At 39.7% G+C, this 22,677-nt stretch overlaps 2 protein-coding genes across 2 annotated transcripts in view; one reads left to right on the top strand and one right to left on the bottom strand.

The window, feature by feature from the left end:
• The window catches only part of ABCF1 (ATP binding cassette subfamily F member 1), a 22,972-nt gene extending 22,231 nt beyond the window's left edge, over nucleotides 1–741 (bottom strand). The window contains exon 1 of the mRNA XM_072429939.1: nucleotides 546–741. Coding sequence (XP_072286040.1) covers nucleotides 546–597 — 52 coding nt within the window. The 5' untranslated portion in view covers nucleotides 598–741. The remainder of the gene's footprint in view (nucleotides 1–545) is intronic.
• Nucleotides 742–1,044: 303 nt separating this feature from the next.
• GNL1 (G protein nucleolar 1 (putative)) lies at nucleotides 1,045–19,290 on the top strand. The gene is made up of 12 exons (XM_072429940.1): nucleotides 1,045–2,004; nucleotides 5,416–5,584; nucleotides 6,754–6,890; nucleotides 7,621–7,772; nucleotides 9,425–9,496; nucleotides 10,292–10,499; nucleotides 11,469–11,564; nucleotides 12,220–12,417; nucleotides 14,834–15,012; nucleotides 15,897–16,047; nucleotides 16,144–16,284; nucleotides 17,312–19,290. Exons 1-12 carry the CDS (start codon nucleotides 1,932–1,934, stop codon nucleotides 17,575–17,577), a joined length of 1,842 nt encoding a protein of 613 aa, XP_072286041.1. The 5' UTR covers nucleotides 1,045–1,931; the 3' UTR covers nucleotides 17,578–19,290.
• The last annotated feature ends 3,387 nt before the right edge of the window (nucleotides 19,291–22,677 follow it).

Below are 22,677 nucleotides of genomic sequence, written 5' to 3'. Positions count from 1 at the left end.
ACGATCTGACCCCCAGGTTGCAGTGCTCTGGCCAATCTGCGTGCCCGGGTCAGATGACGACAATGTAATCTCTATCACAGGATTTGGTCCCCCATCTACAGAGAGGTGATGGGCACAATAAGTTGGGGTATAAAGGGGTCACCCGGTCCTAGCAGGTCAGAACTCCAGCAAGAAATATACAGCAGCTTCAAATAGCTAGTATAAGTGCTGGGATGTGTCCTTGTATCAGCTTCCTGATAAGCAATGCATTGTGACCGGTAATCTGGGATTTATTGCTTTTCTTGGGGTGTGTAGAAGGATGTCCTCATCCCTACGCCACTGCTCGTTGGTTGTCCAATCACAAACTGAGGGCAGCCATGCTGCAGGAAGGTCCTGGCTGTGCTGTCTGGTAGGGGTACCTGAATCACATGACTGGCTGAACAGAATCACACAACACAGACATGAAATAATCTCCTATTATACAATGTGTGGGGGAGGTAATGAGGCTAAGGCCATTACCAGGCACTGAGGAGTTGGGCCTTGCTTTATATGAGAAGCCCCCTCACCTGTCTCCTTCCCCCTCTCCTCCTCATCGTCCAGCTCTTGTTTCCTAGGCATCTTGCTGACGTCACGCCCCGCTTCCCGGTCGATCCCTCGTAACTCACGTGGCACGGACAATTCACGGAGCAGCCGGCGAACACTGTGCAGTAGCCCCACCCCCTTCAAAGCCGGAAAACCAATCACCGTTCTCCTTCCGCCTTTCCTATGAAAGACAACATGGTATTGGGTAATTCCAGGGCGACGAGCGCCACTGAAACGCCCTATTGGACGCCTGTCAAACCAAAACGAGACGTGAGACTATATTCCCCGCCCCTCGTTTCTTAGGCTTCCTATTGGACGAAACTTTAGTTCGTTCGTAGCTGTTTCCTCGCTGGCTAGTTGAGGTCACTTGACAAATACGCAAACCTAGATCGTTCTTCATTGGCTGGATAAAGGCAGCAAAGCGAGGCGTGACACGCATAGCGAGAGCTGATTGGCTAATGACTTTAAGGTGGAACGCATGAGGGGCATTTCCTGTTGCCAGAGCTGAAAGAGGCACATTGTGGGTCCCACTCGTGACTTTTGTGGGTTGTTCTTTTCACCTATTGACAAGTTCTTTTCTCGCACTATAGAGTGGGTAGAAGAGGGGAGAAATCAAAGACCCCCCTGTGGGTGTGGGAGGCTAGGATAGTGGGCATGAGGCCTTATTCTGCAGTGGAATTGTGTTTATTGGGCCTGGAGTGCAAAGTGCAGGAAAAGTTATCACTGGAGGGACCATCATTAGCAGCAAAGTAGGGAATTGTAAGCTTTATTCTTTTTCTAATAGTCCAAGTGCTATTGCAGGGTTTATTTTTTTGTATGGACAGGTAATTTGAACAAACTTTATTGTACTAAACAAATCTAGCACAAAAAGTCAGAATTAGGGGGGTCAGAAGCTTGTGTTATTGCAGGGACTAATGCATGGACACACTGATTGACCGTCATCTGTAGAGATTTACGTAATAAGTTATACAACCAAAATCTGGAGCATCTCCAATCAGTTTAGATGTTCATAGAACATAATAAGTAGAATGAAAACTTATTAGAACTCACCAAACTTTAATACTTTAATATTTATTGTTAAAGATGCTGACAAAGCCATTGACAATCTTATAGACATTCTAAACAGCTTATGGTGATATTACTAAAGTGCAATAAGTGGGACAAAACCTGGAAGATTCTCCTAAAAACATTCCGATCAGCATAAAATTCATTATAACCTTGCCCAGGGCTAGACATGAGCTTATAATTCATATTTAGGTACAGCTTAGACTTGGGCAAAAAGAGCCAAGGATAATCTTCAGACTGATATTGGCATTTCCCGGATCTCTTGGAAGAGACGTTGAATATATTACGAGCACAAAAAGGTAAAAATGCCGCGCAAGAAGCCATTTAGTACCAAGCAGAAGAAGAAGCAGCTGCAAGACAAAAGAGAGCGCAAGAGAGGTGAGCGCTGCATTCATGTGTTTTGTACAAATCGAGAGCAGATGATTGTTATATCTAGTGCTAGACACTGATATATGAAAGCTCTGCAAGATGATCATGGGAGAACCTGGGTGATCCAGCAAGCTTGCAAGTTTTCTGCATCACCCAGGTACTCCCATAATATTATATCTTCTCGGGTCTTGAAGAGCTTTCATAAATCAGATCCATTGCGCCTGTTTTATTAAAGCAGGAGAGGATACATGTTCACTAGTGATGCTGGGTGATTCAGCAAACTTGGAATGGATCTGGTCCAGGATTGAAAACATTTGGTATCAAAGAGGGAAAATCATTTTAAAATATCTATTACAGGATTGCTGGATCACCCAGCTTTACTAATGAAAATGTATCCTCTCCAGCCTTGGAGAGCTTTAATAAATTAGGCCCAATGGATATGATTTATGAAAGCTCTCCAAGACTGAAGAAGATAAACCAGCATGGGAGAACCTGTGTGATCCAGCAAACTTGGAATGGATTTCTTAAAAGTTATTTGCTATTAGTTGGTGAATTTTTGTTGAAATCCTTTCCAGGTTTGCTGCATAACTCAGGTTCTCCCATGATAGTTTATCTTCTTAAGTTTTTGAGAGTTTTCATAAATCAGGGCCATTGTCTCTAATAGTTCGCCGGTAGCCACCAGTATGATTCAAAGCAACCCCGGAAGACGTCAGGTTTGGCACAGAGGTGAAATGATGGTGCGTTGTGACTTGTTAAGTCAGCCGGAACTTTTTGCCGGACAGGGCTGGGAAAAGCCCAGCATAGTCAATAGGGTTGATTATTAAAGGAATAGAATCTGTTCACATAGCAAATTAAATGATCTATTTGCAGGAGATATTTCACTTAGCTTAGTGAATGAGATGAAGCCCGGCTGATTCCAGATATCCAGTCATGTTTAGGGAAAAAAAAATCTAATAAGATATTTAATACAAAGTGTGCTATCAACACATTACCTGAGCTAAGTGATATATTCATTGCAAGGTGATAATTCTGCCTAAACAGTCTAAGTTCCTTTAGTAAATCAGCCGCAATGTGTTTAATGTTCTTATTGTTTATGTAAGGGTTCAAGTGTGAGTGTAAATATTTATATATACAGTGTTGTTGTTATTATTATTAATAATAAACAGGATTTATATAGCACCAACATATTACACAGTGCTGTACATTAAATAGGCGTTGCAAATGACAGACTAATGCAGACAGTGACACAGGAGGAGAGGACCCTGCCCAGAAGAGCTTACAATCTAGGAGGTGGGGGAAGTAATCGCATTTAATAATCCCAAACCCTATTGATTTGCCAGGAAACCTTCCTGCTGGCTCTCAGACCGCACTGAGTAGCTTCTCAGTGCTCAACCCAGAATTTTTTTTAAGCCGATTGGGAAGAAATTGTAGGTGGGTGGCAGCCCCTGTATTGTGACCAAAAACCTTCAGTAACCACCCAAAAACAGCCCGGTGGGTGCTGAAAAGTGCCGGGTGGTGCACCCAGCTAAAAGGGCCTGGGGAGAACCCTGCTTCTGAATTCTGCAATGTTTAGTTGTCCCTGTTCTGCAGGGGTGGGCAAACTTTTTAGCTCAGGGGTCACAGTGTGTTTTAAAATTTGACAGATGAGCCAGGCCAGTATCTGATGGATGAAGTGTTTGTAAGAACTAAATTACGTGTCAATGCCATTACCGAAAAAATAAAAAATAAAACTTACATTGAACTTCATTGGGAACAGTGTTGTCAGTTGCTTTTTTTTGCCAGCGGGCAATATTTGACAGGCCGTATTAAAAAGCCCAATGTGCCGTAGTTTGCCCATGCACACTGTACTGTATAAAAATGATATAACCAAACTGCTGCATAGTTCTACCAAACTCTCCCTTAGGCTACGTACACACTTCAGATAGTCCTCCTTCGATAATCGCTTTAGGGCTGATATCGCACAAGAATCTGACATTTGTACAGCGGCCGTCCATCCTGGCGGATCCACGGACGCCAAATGATCGTAATGCAAGAATGGTGCTGTATGTATAGCGATCGTTCATGCATCGTTCAGCCTTATGTTGTTAGAAAGGAATGTGAAAGATCTTTTCTAACGACAAATTTTGCACGTGTGTACGCAGCCTTAGGATGGTGACATTGTGGTTAGATTTCACTAGGGTTAGTCCTGCCCCAATTTAGTTAAATTTTAAAATAATAAATATATTAAAGCTCATTTTTACCCCCCTTGCCCCTCTTCTTGTTATTTGCTACTTATTGTTGTTTATCATTGGATGTAAAAAAAATTTTTCACTTTTGTTTTTTGTTTTTCTGATTGTACTGTTTGTATTTAAACTTGAAAATTCAAATAAAAACAGATTTAGGCTGCATACACATGTTAGACTTTTGTTGTTGGAAAAGATCTTTTACAATCATTTTAAACAAAAGACTGCATGATGCATGAGCGAGCCACTTGCATACAGCACAGTTCTGTTTCATGGGGGGGGGGCACCAACTGCACTCTCTCCCCTTCACATGTATTGCAGTTGTTCATTGGATGGATCCATGAACAATGTCAGACGAGCGCTGTAAACATGTCAGATTCTCTTCCGATATCAGCCCTGAGGCAAGAATCTGATGAGAATCATCTGACTTGTGTACGTAGCCTTATTGTTATTTTAATATTATTATTATTATGAAACAGGATTTATATAGCGCCAACATATAACGCAGAGCTGTACACTAAATAGGGGTTGCAAATGACAGACGAATACATACTGTGACACCGGAGGAGGAGAGGCCCTGCCCCGAAGAGCTTACAATCTAGGAGGTGGGGGAAGTAACACACAAAGGAGGGTAGATGTGTAGTGGTGGGAAGTAGTGATGGTTTCAAGAAACAGAAGATGGGTAGGCAAGTTTAAAAAAAAAATGTGTTTTGAGCGCTCTTTTAAATGAGCAGAAAGTAGGCGCAAGCCGAATTGGACGAGGAACACCGTTCCAGAGAATTGGGGCAGCTCTAGAAAAGTCTTGGAGCCGTGCGTGTGATGAGGTTATTAGTGTGGAAGTTAGTAGCTGGTCATTGGAGGAGCGTTACCCATAAAGCTCATCATTAGGCTTTCCTAATTTCCTAATCCACATTTTTGAAACCCTTTTATGATCCACTCCCTTTTTTCACTCATTAAATCATGAAGTTTTTTTTGCATTATTCCTGGCAGCAAGGAGATTCTATAAAGCTTCTTTTATTCTTCTTTTATCAATCTTTTATTGGCTGTCTGTACAATTGGCTGTCCAATGAGAAACATTTGCAACATGACATTGGTTCTGCAAATTTTTGGAAGTATTATAGTCAGCCTAATTTTTTTTTTAAGATTTTTAAAGACAGACCTGTGCCTCACTTTCTTTGCTTTATTATCTTCCCTACAGGACCTCTGGAAGCTGGTCCATCCGAGTCAAACAGTCGGAGCCAGAGCAGAGAGCGGGCAGAGGAAAATACAGACACCTCCGACAGTGAGAGCATTCGCACTCAAGTAAGACGAGTCAACCAGCAGCCACAGATTTTTAAACCTGGAGAAAAAGGCTATGACCCCAACAGGTTTGTACATTGTTTCAAAGTATCTACAAGTATTAATAGGCCTACTATGCTATTGGTTGACATCTTTACATTTGAGGGAATTAAGTATATTTAAGAGCAATCCCACTGCTGCATGGGCATAAAAATGGGCTGAACCCACTGCTGCATGAGCAGAAATCGAACAGGAATGCCATATAATGTAGTGGTCCCAACATACAATATTGTCTTAAGAATTTTTATACTGATAGTATAGTGATAGTATACTGATGAGTAGTAAGGTGTAGTAACCAAAAAGGGGGTTTTACAGTTAAAACATTGATGTATAAATCTACTGAGGACTCCTGTTCTGGGCACCGCTGTCAATAACTAGATATCTTCCCCCTAGGGAGATTATTCTTCCTTCCTTTTTTCGTCTTTCAGGATATATGGTGAAATCTCCCAGGACGGGCTAAAACCCTGAACAGATTGGGCCTGTTTTAATAAAACTGTCCAAGACTGGAGAAGATAGACTTTCATGGGTGATGCAGCAAACTTGGAATAGATCTGGTCCAGGATTGAAAACATTTGCCAACAAATAGGAAATTACTTAGGAAATCTATTCCTGCTTTGCTAGGTCACCCAAGTTTACCCAAGAAAGTATATCCTCTACTCCTGGAGAGCTTTAATAAATCAGTCCCAATCAACATGAGTTATTTAAGGTCTCCAAGGCTAGAGAGGATATGCTTTCATCACTGAAGCTGGGTGATCCACAAAATGTGGAATGGATTTCTACAAAGTAATTTGCTGTTTGACAGCAAATGTTTTGAACCCTGGACCAGATCATTCCAAGTTTGCTGGATCAGCCAGCTTCACTCATGAAAGTGTATCTTCTTCAGTCCTGGAGAGCTTTAATAAATTAGCCCCAATGGGTATAACTATGATAATAATTTCAGAATTCTTTCATGTTTAGTTTGTAATAATTTACATACAAAGTAGCAACTATTTCATAATCCTATTTTACCGTTGCTTGCATTCAATAGCTTTGCAGCCAAAGCCACATGGTCTGGTCTGCTGAGGCATGAGTTTTCAGAATGATACTCAAAATAATATTATGGCATGATAATGCTAGCATGTTCTGTATTCATTCTCATCCATTGTCATGGCCTGTTCTAAATAATAGGGACATTGTGTGGTCTTGTTATGTATTGCAGGTATCGACTACAATTTGAGAAAGAGAGTAAAGAAGAAATTGAAAGGAGGAAAAAAATTGCACAGGAAAAACTCCTGGAACCCGTTCCAGAAACTGAACTGGAAGTTAATATAGATGAAATTTATAGACCTGGATCAGGTAACTGTATATTGCATGTGTAATATATATATATATATATATATATATATATAAAAGATTCCCGTACCTAATGACCGTTTGCCTGTGTGTGCCTTATTTAAAAAGACTTCAATCTAATCCATGCAGAAAACAAAGAACAATTTTTCTTTAAATTTAAATTCTTTAAAGGTGAAGGTGGCTCTGGTGGGTATAATTGACAAAAGCCGTTACTAGTAATACAAGCCTCATTCAAAGGTAACACACTTAAGGCTACGTACACACGTCAGATGATTCTCGTCTAATAATCGCCTCAGGGCTGATATCGGACAAGAATCTGACGCGTGTACAGCGATCATCGTCCTGACAGCCAACTTGGCGGATCCACGGACGAGGAACGATCATAATTAAAATGAAGGGGAGAGAGTGCAGCGGGATGTCACTTTGTCTTTCTCCCCTCTCCATGGAGCAGAGCAGCGCTGTATGTACAGTACTCGTTCACACATTGTTCAGTCTTTTGTCTTTGGAAAGGATCATGAAAGATTCTTCATGGAAGGATCCTGAAAGATCCTTTCTTAGTCATTTGCAATTTGTTAGCAAATGTTTTGAAAGCTGGACCAGATCCATTGCAGGTTTCCTGGGTCACCCAGCTTCACTAATGAAAGTGTATCCTCTCAAGCCTTGGAGTGCTTTAATAAATCAGGCCCATATGCTCCATGAAAGATCATTGAGGTAATTTTTGTTGTTTTTCCAGTTTTAGACTTCCCAAAAAGGCCAAGATGGAATTACGACATGAGCAAGGAGGCTGTACAATCACAGGAGGAAAAGGCCTTCAGAAATTATCTGCAGAAGATCTATGAGATGCACAATCCTCGAGATCTAAGCTACTTTGATCACAACCTGGAGGTGAGATATATGGCTGCTGGATGACAAGATAGCTCTGACCAATCTATCCCACCTTTAGCAGGGGTGTCAAACTCAAATACACAGAGGGCCGAAGCTAAAAACTTAGACCAAGTCGCGGGCCAAATTTAAAATTTATTGAAAAAATCTAATTAAAAATCTAAATAAGAAGAAACACGAACACATGAGAAGAGCATGCAGTAATATGCAGTGGATTGATCTAAATCATTTGGATCAATCCACTGCATTTGTTCTTGTTTCTTCTTTTTGAGAATAATTGTTTTACTGTGCCAGAGAATGCAATGTGAATTGCTGCATTCATTTGGTTTCACATTGCATTCTCTGGCACAGTAAAACAAATAATATTGCAATGGCTCTTTGATAATTACTGATAATAATATAATCCTGATTATTCCTGAGTATTGAGCTTACCTGTCAGTAAAAACTCTGCAGGGTCCACACATAGGCTGCTGTTTAATAGACACAAGTGATACCGCTACTACAGGCCAGAGTTTGAGACCCTTGCTTTAAAGGGTATCTAAAACTCAAAAATAAAAATTGAAATATTTTGCAGCCTAAAATCTGCATTTGTTTTCTTTTTTCTTTATGTTTTCTTCAATTTTTCATTCAATTATTGATCCAGTCCTAGAATAACACCTTATCACTCCTCTATTTTAGAACATCAGAAATAATGATAGGAATAATTGTCAGCTTACAAGTTTTTTACAGTAAGATTAACAGATGTGTCTTTTTAAGCATCAAACAAATGTAACAAAACCTGTTGAAAGATCTAATAACCAGACCAAGAGCAAGAAAGAGAAGTATGGAGTTTACATTTAACCGACCATAAAGGGAATATGGAAGCTTTCATTTTCATTGGGTAGAGCAGCATGGTGGCTCAGTGGTTAGCACTCTGGCATTTGCAACGCTAGGACCCAGGTTTCTATCTGCATGGAGTTTGCATGGGTTTCCTCCGGGTACTCGGGTTTCCTTCCACATTCCCACATTAATTGGCTTCCCCCCAAATTGACCTTTTATTGTATTAAAGACATTTGACTATGGTAGGGACATTAAATTGTGAGCCCCTGTGAGAGACAGCCGGTTATATGACTATGGACTTTGTACGGCGCTGTGTAATATGTCGGCGCGATATAAATACTGTATAATAATAAGTTCTGATTTTATACCGTTATTGTCCATTTGCTATGTTGATAAATCATTGGTAAAGCCACTGACACAGAACTGTGCACTGAAACTAAAGGGTCAGCGTTGCAGCCAGACCGATAGCATTTTCTAAAAATCTGCCCATACAGTTTTTTAAAAAACGATAGATTTTAAGGTTTCTTTAACATTAGGGGTGTCATATAAGGGAATGGAAAGGGATCATGGCATAATATATAATTTTATGTACTGTATTTTTCGCCGTATAAGACACTCCGGAATATAAGACGCACCCAATTTTAAAGGAGGAAAATCTAGAAAAAAAAGATTCTGAAAGATTATTCCCCTTCTGATCACCAACTTTTCCTCCCCAGTTTTGGGGAAGAAAAAGTGCGTCTTATACGGCAAAAAATACGGTACATACCACTTTGCAAGAAAGCGTTAAAATGTAATGAAAAAAATGATAAAACTTTCTCTGTTGTCATTGTTTTTAGACCTGGCGTCAGCTCTGGAGAGTTCTAGAGATGTCCGACATTGTCCTGCTGATAACAGACATCCGGCACCCGGTCAGTATTGTGTGTCGCTGTTTTTTTGTTGCTTTATGTACAGACTTGTCATTAGATGTCTAATTGCCTTATGCTGTTTGTTACCACACAAGTGGCTGTCCTCTCATTGGCCCTGATTTACTTAAAATCTCCAAGGCTGGAGAAAATACAGTTTTATCAGTGAAGCTGGGTGATCCAGCAAACCTGGAATGGATCTGGTCCAGGATTCAAAACATTTGCTAACAAAGAGCTAAAGATGTTTAGAAAAACCGTTCCAAGTTTGCTGGGTTACCAGCTTTACTGATGAAAGTGTGTTCTCTCCAGCCGTGGAGAGCTTTAACAAATCAGGGCCATAGTCTCTGGGATGTCCCATTCATCAGATTTTCCTACTTCCTGCCTATTGATCTCCCCCAGTTAACAGCAGTAGCCAACCCTCACAAAGGAAGAACACAAAGTAAGGAGGAAGATTTGTACTATACTTTAGTGATGTAGTTGGAATACATTTTTAGGACAATTTTGTAGAGCCTAATCACACAAAATGATGGGAAACTCAATAGAATTACACACCACAGGCAGCATGTGTTTTTTACTTCCTTTTTTGCCTCTTGCCAGGGAAGTCCTTCAATATCTCACCTCGGTTACTGGAAGCGGTTCTTGATGATTGCTTCCTGTAGCATTAGAATGAAGAGAGGGCTGTTCTGTTTTGAGTGGAAGGGTGAGGACAAACAGAAAGTGCCCAGTCATAATACCCCTTTTAGTACACAACAGCTGCCATTCCTGTTGTAAAAGAAATAAAAGATCTTCAATGCCTTTCAGGTGCTGCATTTTTCTCCAGCGTTGTATGACTATGTGATCCAAGACATGGGAAGAGCTTTAATTGTCGTTCTCAATAAGACGGATTTGGCCCCACCATCACTAGTGGTAGCCTGGAAACATTACTTTCAGCAGAGGTTCCCGCAGGTCCACGTTGTTTGCTTTACATCCTACCCCAGACATCCAGAAGAAGAGCAGGACCCCTCCACAGGTATTGTCTAACTTTTAAATGTGTGTACAATACATGTTACCTGTCCTATCCTTGCTTTTGTTTTTCACTTTTCTTATCTCCTATTTTTTTTATTAGTATGAGCCAGTATTTATATAGCACAGATATATTACGCAGCACTGTATATAATCCATGGTCGTATCGCTAACTTTCCCTAAATGAGCTCACAATCTAATATCCCTACCATAGTCATATGTCATTATTGTAGTCAAAGGACTATTTTCGAGGGGAGGCTGAAACCTACGCAGACACAGGGAGAACATACAAACACCTTGCAGATAGTGTCCTGGTTGGGATTTGAACCTGTGAATTAGTGCTGCAAAGGCAAGAGTGTTAAATACTGAAATAACTGTCCAGCCCACAATGGTGTCTCCTACAGGGATAGGGCCTGAATTATTACAGTGTTTCAAGGCTGGAGAGGATACACTTTCATCAGTGAAGCTGGGTGATCCAGCAAACCTGGAATGGATTTCTTCAGTCATTTGCTAATTGCTAGCAAATGTTTTCAATCCAGGACTAGATCCATTCCAGGGATGCTGGATCACCCAGCTTTACTGCCTTGGAAAGCCTTAATAAATCAGGCCCATTGCCTTTCTCTTTCTCTTGCTCTCTCTTCTGTCTCCTCCCTCTCCTCTCTCTTTTGCTCTCATTCTCTCCTACCTCTCTCTCTCCTCTCTCGCTCCCCTATCTCTCGCTCTCCTTCTCTCTCCTCTGTCATCTCTTTTTCTCTCTCCTCTCTACCTTGCTCTCTCTCTCTCTCTTTCTCTCTCATCTCTCTTTTTCTCTCTCTTTCTTGCTTGTTCTCTCTCTCTTTCTCTCCTCTCCGTTTTTCTCTTCTCTCTCCACTCTCTTTTGCTCTCTGTTTCTCCCTTCTCTCTCGCTCTCTCTCTCTCTTTTCTTGTTATACTGTCCTTTGAACTTTTCCTGATATCTGTTTTTACCTTCCTTTAGTGTTTAAAAAGCGTAGAAAGAAACGCAGAGTTTGGAGTGCGGCTTTGGGCCCCAATCAGCTACTTCAGGCCTGTGAGCTCATCACAGCTGGGAACGGTAAGGCATGTTAAATGTGAAGTAAACTTCCACTATGGCCAAAAGTTTGACACCCAAACATCACTCTTAATATATGGTCACAACTATATGGATACCCCTCCAAAATATTCCAGTTAAGGGCACAATTATTGTAGACATTTATATGCTTCTATATTTCGAGAAGGTTTTTTTTATTCTGTTTCTTTGTGACTGTGCTCCTCTGTAAAGGTAGCTCTATAAGGAAATGGTTTGATTATTTTGCAGTGGGGGGAACATAAATGGTTGCCTCAGAGGCCTAAACTTGGCTCCACTAAACACTTGTGGCATTATTGGGTGATGATAGCCACAAAATAAGAGCCAACTTTCACTTATCAACACCCATATTTTTGGAATGGGAATAGATTACCCAACATGCTCATATAGGTGAGATGATTGGGTTTATACCCAGTATGTGTTTGTGGTCAGGATATATAGCATCCTTGTCCCAGGTAACTGACTCCATTACTAGCAAATCATTGGATTTTCAGCCCTGCATTTGCAGTCAGCTATGGCAACTTCTATATTTGTATTTTGCCCAGGTATTGTTGTCTGTGTTTGTTGTCTCTTATTGTTAAACTTCACACTGAATATATTCTAATGTGCCAGTGTTAACTGATGTTACCATACCTCTATTCAGTTGATCTGTCTAGCTGGAGAGAGAAGATTGAGAGAGACAGTGAGGCACTTTCCCGTCCTTCTAGCAAAAATGAAGACCGAGAGGACAAGGACTCCGAAGATGGTGACGCCGTCCTGGCTCAGCAGGTCACTGATGCAGAGCTTGGAGCCCCCACCAGAGAGCGCTACAAAGATGGTGTGCTGAGCATCGGCTGTGTAGGTAAGGTATAACTAGTGATGTTTAAAGTAAGTTATAATAAAAGTTAAAATGAATTCCCCTGTAAGGAAGAAATATAATACTATATACTAAATATAATCCCGCTGTCTGCATCACTATCTTTACTCCCTTCAAGATCTATGTTGCTTGGAGGATTCTCTTTATCTAGTACATTTAATGGTGTTTTGGATTGCACTGCACCCATTTCTCCTCAACTGCATGCTGAGATTGCAGCACTGATAATGGGATAGGGTAATATGTCTTCTCTACAGTAGAATTTTTCTTCTACCTCTTAATTTTGCAATAGAATTGCTTTAATATTATTTATTAGTTTGGTTTTTACAGTATTTATTTAGCACCAACATATTACGCAGTGCTGTACAAAGTCTATAGTGATGTCACTAGCTGTCCCTCAAAGAAGCTCACAATCTAATGTCCTATGCATTTATTACAGTCAAAAGTTAATTTTTGAGGGAAGCCAAATTACTAAATAATTGCATGTGTTTGGAATGAGGGAGGAAACCGGAGTAACCAGGGAGAACCTGCAACTCCATGCAGATAATGTCCTGGCCGAGATTCAAACCTGGCACCCAGTGCTGCAAAGGCCAGAGCACTAACCACTAAGCCACCATGCTGCCCTTTATTCTGTGGTATTATAATTCTCTCCTCCACAATCTATTATGAATGCTGCAGCCAGACTCATCCATCCTTCCCACCGCTCCTCTTCTGCTGCATCTCTTTGCAGTTCTCTCCACTGGCTTCCATTTCACCTGAGAATCAAATTCAATCTTCTGTGCTTTGCCTTCAAAACCCTCCACAGTTCTTGTCCAATTTATTTATATTTCTAACCTGGTGAAAAAATACCCCCCAGCTGGTCTCTTCACTCCACCAATGACCTACTACTGACTTCCTCACTCATAACCCGCACGGCTCCAAGACTTTTTTAGAGCTGTCGCAACTCTCTGGAATGGTCTTCCTCGTCCTATTCAGCTTGCTCCTACTTTCTGCTCATTTAAACGATCTCCCAAAACTTTCCTACCCATCTCCTTCTGTCTCCTAAGCCCTCCCTATGTACCCACTATTCCATATCTTTTTCTGTCTTTTGAAACCGTCACTACTTCCCACCATTACATATCTCCCCTCCTATTGTGTGCTACTCCCACCTCTTAGATTGTAAGCTGTTCGGGGCAGAGTCCTCTCCTCCTCCTATGTCACTGTCTGTATCTGTGTAATATGTTGGCGCTATAAAAATCCTGTTTATTATTATTATTAATATTAATAATAATAATAATAATAATAATAATAATAATCGTATGTGGAGGAATAGTCAAACTGCATATTTTGTGTCCCATAAATGCCTTTTTTGTGCCTTCAATAAAAAGGATTCTTTTTACACATACATAAAAAAAAGGTTTGTAAACACAATAAAGTCTTCTTAGAAAAGTTCACAGATAAACATGGATACATACGCCACAATTTAAAGGTTAGATATTTGCTTAATTCCAATGCGTTTCACTGGATGAAACACACTTCGTCAGGGGAAGGAAAAATATCACGACTGCCTTCGTAGAGGCTTTTGTTACAATGTTTAGTGGCATGGCTGTACAGCTCTGCGCTATATAAATACTGTGTAATAATAATAATAATATTGTTTAAACAACAAGAAAATATTTAGAAGACTAAACAATGTTATATCAGGAGGATACATAAAAAGTCCCATTGGTATTGTATACAATTGTTTGGTTACCCTCCAGTGAATTGTGGATATTAATGATCCTTAAAGATGGAATAATCAGAACAACCTCCAAGTTCAAAAATATTGCAAGAAAAGCCACCTTGGGTGTCCCCCAAAATTATAATGGAGACCTAGTAATAATAGGCAGAATGTATATGAAACTCTTCATGAAATATAAGGACATATGTACAAATAGATCATATTTGACTTTAAAAGTTAATCTTTTCAAAAAACAATATTATATATATATATATATATATATATATATATATATATTAATTTGAATCAATATACAAAATAATTAAATACCCTAAAAAAAATAGCTTTAAGCAAAAATGTGCCTATTGTTTTTTTATTGTTTTGTTAATTACAAAAACTTTTAATTAAGAAAGATTTTCTTTTCAGTCTCTAAAAGTCACAACTTTTTGAATCAAATAAATGAGATCAATTGGAAACCGAGATCTGCGATATGTATCAAAATATGTAACCAAAGTAACATAGTTTCACCCAAATTGAATCCAGACATATGACCAAAAGAAAAAAAGCAATAATCGTGTTTAATAAAAAATGCCTGATATGTGTAAGCAACTGGTAACCTGTACCACATAGATAAAACAACCCATTTCTCCTGTGAACTCATTGTTCTTTTTCTTCTGTTTTTTTTTTTTCTGATCCCATTTACAGGATTTCCAAATGTAGGAAAGTCATCATTAATCAATGGCCTTGTAGGCAGGAAGATTGTCAGTGTTTCTCGAACTCCTGGTCACACCAAATACTTCCAGACCTATTACCTGACGCCTACTGTACGACTGTGCGATTGTCCCGGCCTTATATTCCCATCTCTGATAGATAAACAACAGCAGGTAGGTCCTAGGAGAGGTGCTAGGAAATATGCATGTTCTCCTTCACCTGCTCTTATAAGTGTGTGTCCTTGTTATCACATACAGACATTCTGCTTTTCCTTACTAACTAGATGTTGTAAGCAGTTTTTCCAGTCTTTTATCAATATTTTGTGTCCGAAAAAACATGCCAGCTTGTTATTAGAAAACGCATTCCCCACAATGCCACCTTATCGGTACTGACTTATCTTATAGCTGTAGTATAAAAAGCTGCTAAAACTTGTTTAGTAGTCTGTCCTCCTACAGCCTACTGATTGGACAATGAAGTGGCTGCAACAGTTAATCAACCTGTTGCTGCCACTTCACTGTCCAATTAGTCCTTCTCTGTGCTCCCCTTTGCTGCGAATAAATAAAATAGCAACAGTATTGGGCCTTATTTTTTAAAGCTTTCCAAGGCTGGAGAGGATACACTTTCTCAGTGAACCTGGAAGATCCAGCAAACCTGGAATGGATTGCTTAAGTCATTTGCTATTTGTGAGCAAATGTTTTCAATCCTGGACCAGAACTAATCCAGGTTTCTTGGATTACCCAGGTTCACTGATGAAAGTGTATCTTCTCCAGTCTTGGAGAGCTTTCCTTAATCTTGCCCATTGTGTGAAGCAGATTGCTCTGCAGGAAATCATTGTGAGGATATTTACAGATACTTTTTCCAAGGGGTGTGACTATTCCTAAGCTTTACCAGCGCAGAGGTTAGGAGGCAGGAAGCAGCATTGTTTTACAGAGTGAAAGAGATATCTAAGGCATTTCCATTTTTTAAAAATGAATCACAAATCAAAGCATGGAAGGTTGCAGGACTACAACTAAACTTTATTTGTGGTTTTTATCTATTCTTGCTGTCACTTTTACAGCTACTGGCTGGCATTTACCCCATTGCCCAAATTCAAGAACCTTATACCTCTGTGGGCTACCTGTCCTGCCGAATACCTGTGCCCAGACTTCTAAAACTGACTCACCCAGAGGAAAGCAAGCAAGGTTGGACAGCATGGAACATTTGTGATGGTAAGAAGCTGATGATTGGTTTGCATGTTATCCATGTATCCTGCAATTAGATGGAGATTTAAATCCTTCCTGTTATGTTCCCCCTTCTGCACACAGCCTGGGCTGAAAAACGTGGCTATAGGACTGCAAAAGCCTCACGTAATGATACCTATCGAGCTGCCAACAGTTTGTTGCGCCTTGCAGTGGATGGAAGGCTTTGTTTATGCATGAGGCCACCCGGGTACTCCCTTAACAAAGGTATTATCTGAACCTTTTTGTTTTTTCAACGATTTCATGCAGTTGCTTACAGTTTTCATAGTCCCCCTGCAAAGTCTCACAAATATCAGTTGAAGTCCACCTAATGCAGCTTCCTGTGACAACAATGCTACCTTGCTACTGAATAGAATAGTTGTCTGTACAGTAAAAACACTTGTAGCTTGTTGGTCAACACCTAGCCACATCCTGTCTTTCCCAGATCAGCATAAAGCTCATAGGAAATCACAAGGACGTGGCATTTTCTCTTTAACTGATATGCACATAAGATGTACTTTTTTACTATTTCTTTTTAATAGCTGTTGCGTCCATTCAATAATAAATGACAGGTCCCTGTGTGGGCCTATAACAAGGCGAAAGTAGTATTTGTGAGACTACAAGTGTCAGACACAAAATACTTATGTACTGCCTAAACAAATGTTAGTACTTATCTTTATTGGATGCGTACAATGGTCCAAAACAGCCACAGTTCCAGCAGCAAGATCACGTGTCTCGGTTTACCCCTGGGAGAGCCCATTTCCAAATCATCTAACTGGGAATAGTCAGACAGGGAGAAGCTGGCATTCTTTTACATGTATCCAGAAAAAGTCAGCGTCAGCACTAAATTCTATTATATCAGGAGGTAACAATTATACACTGGTCAAATCGTTACATGATTGCTAGCTCATTTTGACCAAACTTCTTGTTACATTATGATATGAAAAACTTGCAATTATTAGTATGAGAATAGATTTTTTTATGTTGCCAGCTGCTTTCTTTCTCATGACCCAACAGCCATAACTTTCTTCTTATCAGATCACTCTTCCCCCAACCTAGTGTGCGAAGGAGGACACAGACTACACAGTTTACACAAATCCACCTGTTCATCCGCAATACTTGTATGCAGTATTCTAGTTTTTGTATTTAACTTGCTAAAAAAGAATAATTGCTGGCTCCCTAGTGACGGCATCAGAAAGCCTCACCATTCCTACTAAAGGGCCACAGCTTAATTTTGAACTTTATTTCCCCACAGGGGCCTGGGAGCAACACCCGGACACACTGGAAATAATCAGTCATATACAAGCCCGGGGCCACCCTGACAGTCAGCCTTCCTCAGGAGGTGAAGAAGAGGAAGAGATCTCTAGCTCAGGGGAAGAGGAAGAAGAACATGATCGTGATGCAGATGAAGAAGAGGATGCAGAAGAAGAGGACACCTCTCCATCTCAAGTCAAGAAAGGTGTCAAAGCAAAAAGCACCAACATCAACCCTTACGCCGTTCTTGGAGAAGATGAGTGTTAAGTTTTGGATGTGAAATTTAACAGGACAGAATGTTGGCTTTGGTTTCAAAACATCCGAGCATTTAATTGCTTGGTGTCTAAGCAGTGCTACTTGCAGACAGTTTTTCAGGTGAAGCTGATTGCATTCGCTCAGTTATTGCTTATTACACTCCAAATTTGTATGCATAGGTCAGCAAGGTTGATTTTGGGTTTTTCTATTTTCAGAGGTTTAGGAAAATGTTACATTCCTCACATTTTTGTTTACTGCTTTCTTCCATAACCAGAGCTGTATTTATCACAATGGCTCTTGTTGACCAGTGCCAAGGGCAGCAAGATTAGTGGGGACAGCACCAAGTTATAGAATTTATAAATTGTGATACCTCTTTATGTCCTATTTTTACTTTTTATTTGGCCACCTCTGGATATTTTTGGCTATTTTTAGTAAGGGAACATTAACCAATCTCTTCTTTCTCTTATGTGGTGGTCAGTGCAGCTAAAATGTATTTCTTCGTGTATGCAGACCTCACGCAGACAGCATGCTGACTCCTCTGCCTACATGCAGCACATAAGCAGGGCTTTGCATAGGGTGTTTGTAGGTGTGCTTAGGACAAAAGGTTGTTCAAGAACAGCCCTACTATTACTGTGTGAGTTTGTAGTGATGACTATCGCAATCATGGCTTGTTTGTACTAGGTGTTCAGTTCCTGCGGGTTTCAAATGCACTTATCTGAGACAATCCATTTTTTTTCATTAGCGCATAATCACCTCCATATGTTGCTTTGAGGTTTGTTACAAGAGCTGTTTGCCCTTTCTTTTTTAGCACGCCCATCTGCATTTTCCCAGTTAAGTCTAATAAATGCAGTACCCCCCTGATTGCCTGTGCACTCTATTTGGCTGTTTTTGTCTGCAAATTGGTAGTTGTTATAACTGGTCTCTCAGACATGTAAAGTAATATTAGTTGTCCGGGTCAATTAGTCAGATTCTCCTTTTCTTTCCCCAGCATTGCAATAGAAACTTTAAAGGAAGAATTGAATTGAATGATTAAATGTATTGGTTCCCGTCTGGAAGAATTCTTACTAGTTCCGAACCTTTGCAATGGTATTTACAGATTTTAAAAGCTAATGGCACAAAAATAATTTTCACATAATAATTCAGACAGAAATTAAGTTATAAACTTAATTATATTTCTGAGTCAAATGTTTTGATCTTGGGTACCATTGTTTTGTTCAGCTGCAATTCACAAGATATGTAACTTTATTTTATCACTATACTGTATCACTTTTTTCTTTCTCTAACACCTTTTGGGGGATATATCGGTGGACCACGGAGCTAAAAGAAACTAAATGAATGTTTTTTTCCTTAATTTCCTGACACAATTCAATCTTAAAACTGACTAATAATGTTTGCTGCCCACAAATGGAGAAACTGAAGGAGTTCAGTATTCCATGTTCCAAGAAATAGCCAACGTTTTGCTGTGAAGGGCACAATATTGATGGAGTGTTGAGTCGTATAAGGTGCAGGTGACTCAGGATATTTGTTTTGTGAGAAAGATGAAGTAGTTGACAGGATATGAGTGAGGCTTGCAGAATATTCCACCCAGGTGACACCCCTACCTCATATCCAGTATGTCCTCCTGCCTCAAGCTTGCAAGGCCTGTTAACCTATTTTCTTTTTGTTTTCATGGCTTCAGATGTCTATTTTGCGGTATATAAAATAAATATAACTATATTTACTGAATCATAACTGTCTTTTTATAGTCTAAATATGTAAATACATTGTATAGCCATTCCATGTTCTCCTTTTCTTCCCCTAAACAGCATCTGGTGGTGACAATCCAACTTTTCATGTAGGTTTTCCACATTCGGTAAAGTTTTTTCTTTAGTTTTGAATAGAATAGAGAGAGGTCTGAAAGATACAACAGAGATGTGAAATATCAGTGTAAGGGGAATTCTTGCTATAGGGTAGATTTAGACCTCCTTTGGGTTTGGGCGATCCCATGTGTTTCCTGGCAGCTTGCCAGCTGCTCGAACACTCCACAGCTCTGGTTCTTAAAGAACCAAAGTCTTCAGATATGACCGCTGGGGGCAGTGATGGTACTACTGCCAGCCCTGTTCATCCTTTGTGGAGCTCCCTGGCACGAGGAAATGGTAGATGCACCATAACCTAATGGCTAATGTGAATATTGCCCTAGTCAAGAACGCTTTATCTTCTGACCTTCATTTATTGCTGTAGTTAAATCTCCAACCACTCCTACTTGTCCTTTTGCTTTCTGCCTTGTGGACAGTGGTCACAATGACTATTAGAGAAAGTTAAGTTCCTGTGTGGGGACAAAAACCTAGCAAAAGGTCTAACTATTTCCACATTATTATAACACTTTTAAATGAGCTGCATGTAAAACATTTCAAAATAGGAGTGCCACCTAGGAGTGGACACTTGGGGTGTAGAGCCTGGCTTCATGGCAGCTCTGGCACCTACCATTCCACAATCCAATGGGACATCCCCAGAGGCTGATAAGTGAACTCTTTTTGGATGGGGGGGAGCAGTTGGAAAAATATATGTACAGTAAACCTGTCATGTGAAAAATGTGGGGGCCCACCTTCTGACAATGTTGTTTGCCTGGTTGTGTTCTTCATCAATACTTTTGAATCCCAGACCAGATAAATGTCTACAGAAGGGTCAATAACCAGTCAAAATTTTAGTTTCAAGTAGTTCTAATCAGCACTGAAAAAGGCTGCAAGTTTTGTAACCTGACATGCAAACACTCCCTGTAGAACCCATTTTATAGTCGTGTGCAAGATTTATCAAACTTGCAAAAATGAAGCTCATGTGGGCTACAGAAAAAAAAGTCTTGTTGTTCAAAGTGATCAATCATAATCCTTGTTACTTGTAACTGGATCTTTTCAGAAGCTTGCACAAAGCTTAGGGTCAAATCGCAAGCATCTTGAGTAATGTCTGACTCATTGCAACAAGTGGAAGAGCTATTATGAAACTCTTTACAGGGTGCTGCATCTCTGCAATGATACCAAGGAACTACTTATTTTTTTTTATTCAACACTAAAAAGGGGGTTATGTGATAAAGTAGGTAGACCTTCTTTTTTTCTCATACATTGACACGACTTCCCAAATGCCCTGATTTGTTACTCTCCAGGACTGGAGAAGATACACTTGGACTTGTGTGATCAAGCAAACCTGGAATGGATCTGGTCCAAAATTGAAAATTTGCTAACAAATGGCAAATGATTTTGAAGAAATCCATTCCAGGTTTGCTAGATCACCCGGGTTCACTGATGAAAGTCTATCTGCTCCAGCCTTTGGTAGATTCAATAAATTACGCCCAGTATCTTTAGAACATAAGTAAGGTGCTACAACTTGCTTTGTAAAAATCCTTGCAATTGGAGGTGTCCTGAAGGAAGATTATTTTCCCATAACCCCACTTTTTCTCCGGTACAGGCCCATCACAACCCTAGACTTCTTAAACAAACCATAGGTTGAGGATACCATTGGTGAAAAGCATATGCAAAAATAATGGCGGATGCAAATACATTTAAATTACATGTAAAACTTGATTTTTTCCGGTTAATCTAAGGCTGGGCCAGCTGTTAGATAGACACTTTGCCTGTACATAACCTCCTTATAGCCTAACAACCCAGCAATGTACTTTTTAACTCTCAGATCTCTATCTTGCTGCCTCCTCATTGGCAGTGAGTGTGGGGCTTTTTCGGTGGCATGTTACAATGCCAATACTGTCACATGGGGGGCAGAAATATCATTACCCGGGTAAGCTCCAACTCTTTCAATGGGGAAATGGCAAGGGAGAATGGATGGCCGGGAAAACCTTGCTGTGGTAAGTGTGCGAACATTCGGCACTGGACCTCTGTCCTATACAATCAGTGAATAATGTCTTTTAATGTGATAGATGGTTTCATTTACCTAACTTTTTTCCATTCGGTTTCCATTTCCAAAAATTCAAATAAAAAACACTGGAACAACCATTTCTAAAAGATTCTAGAAAAAAGGGCAATCTTTATTTCTGCAAATTAGTGATATTTTCAGCAAATCTCTATATATTAACATCATATAAAAAATTGTAACACAATCTCATTTAAAGCTTTAAATTAGCAGTTCTCTATATACACATCAGGCCGTAGCGCAAAAAATCAGAATACAAGTTCCCAAACCCCTTCATAATTGGGCTTGGCCAGAACAATCCATTAAGATTCAAACCAATGTCCAACTTACAGCCAAAATAAAAACTGTCCATGTGACTCTCCTCAAGGACAAAACTCCACACAAATAGAAAGGTGTCAGAAAGTAAAGTTCATCAAGCCAAGCGATAGAGAATATTCAGAGCACCTTATATTTTCCAATCATCTCTTCATAATTAGTACATTACAGATGTTTCATAGAATTTCAGTCCAGTCTCTTTGATTCCATAAACTGCAAACTTCCAGGAATATATAGACTATATCTTGCTGACCCTAAACAACATTGTTGCTGCAAAATGTACAGAAAAACAAAAGTTTTGTATACAGTAATTCAAAAATGGGTTTGGTATTCTTTTATGCATTGATATTGTGACCATAAAGCATGTTCAAACCGGTAGCACCATCAGAGGGGGAGCACATCATGTATGAAGATTATTGTGGTCACACACTGCACATGGACTAAACCAAAAGTTGATCATTTAATTCTCTAAGGAGTTTAGTAAAGATTCTAAAATACGCCCCCACAGCTGGCCTGACTCTCGGTTGAATATTGGACTTGTGGTGTCTATGTATGGACTTCTTTCTTTTTACATCAGCCATCTAATTTTCTTTATACATCCAACATCATATTTACAAAATGTAAGAAAATTTAAAGCACAAACTTAAAGGTATACAGTGCATTGTTGTTGACTTAAAACTGAACTCCAGAGAAAAAGAAAAGTTATATATTTATAGAAACAAACACTTATATCTTTTTTTCAATGCAGTTAATGTCATTTAATACATTTAAATACTATCTGGTGTCATGCATTCACATGTGCTCACAGAAGGATATAGTTTAGGGATAAGTTCATCAATCTGTAGCTGTTCCCTCACTGCCCATTCACTGTCTGAAGCTCTGCTATGTAAATCTTAGGAC

This window comes from Pyxicephalus adspersus, chromosome Z (assembly GCF_032062135.1).
Source record: "Pyxicephalus adspersus chromosome Z, UCB_Pads_2.0, whole genome shotgun sequence".
NCBI classification, from domain to species: Eukaryota; Metazoa; Chordata; class Amphibia; order Anura; family Pyxicephalidae; genus Pyxicephalus; species Pyxicephalus adspersus.
Note: the sequence above shows the minus strand (reverse complement) of the source record. Positions and strands in the feature narration are given on the sequence as shown.

Excerpts from the sequence above, each read along its gene's own strand:
- GNL1 (XM_072429940.1), top strand. The coding sequence starts at position 1,932 with ATGCCGCGCAAGAAGCCATTTAGTACCAAGCAGAAGAAGAAGCAGCTG. Across the intron at positions 6,891-7,620 it reads AATTTATAGACCTGGATCAG|TTTTAGACTTCCCAAAAAGG; the intron begins GTAACTGTATAT and ends TTGTTTTTCCAG. Across the intron at positions 10,500-11,468 it reads AGAGCAGGACCCCTCCACAG|TGTTTAAAAAGCGTAGAAAG; the intron begins GTATTGTCTAAC and ends ACCTTCCTTTAG.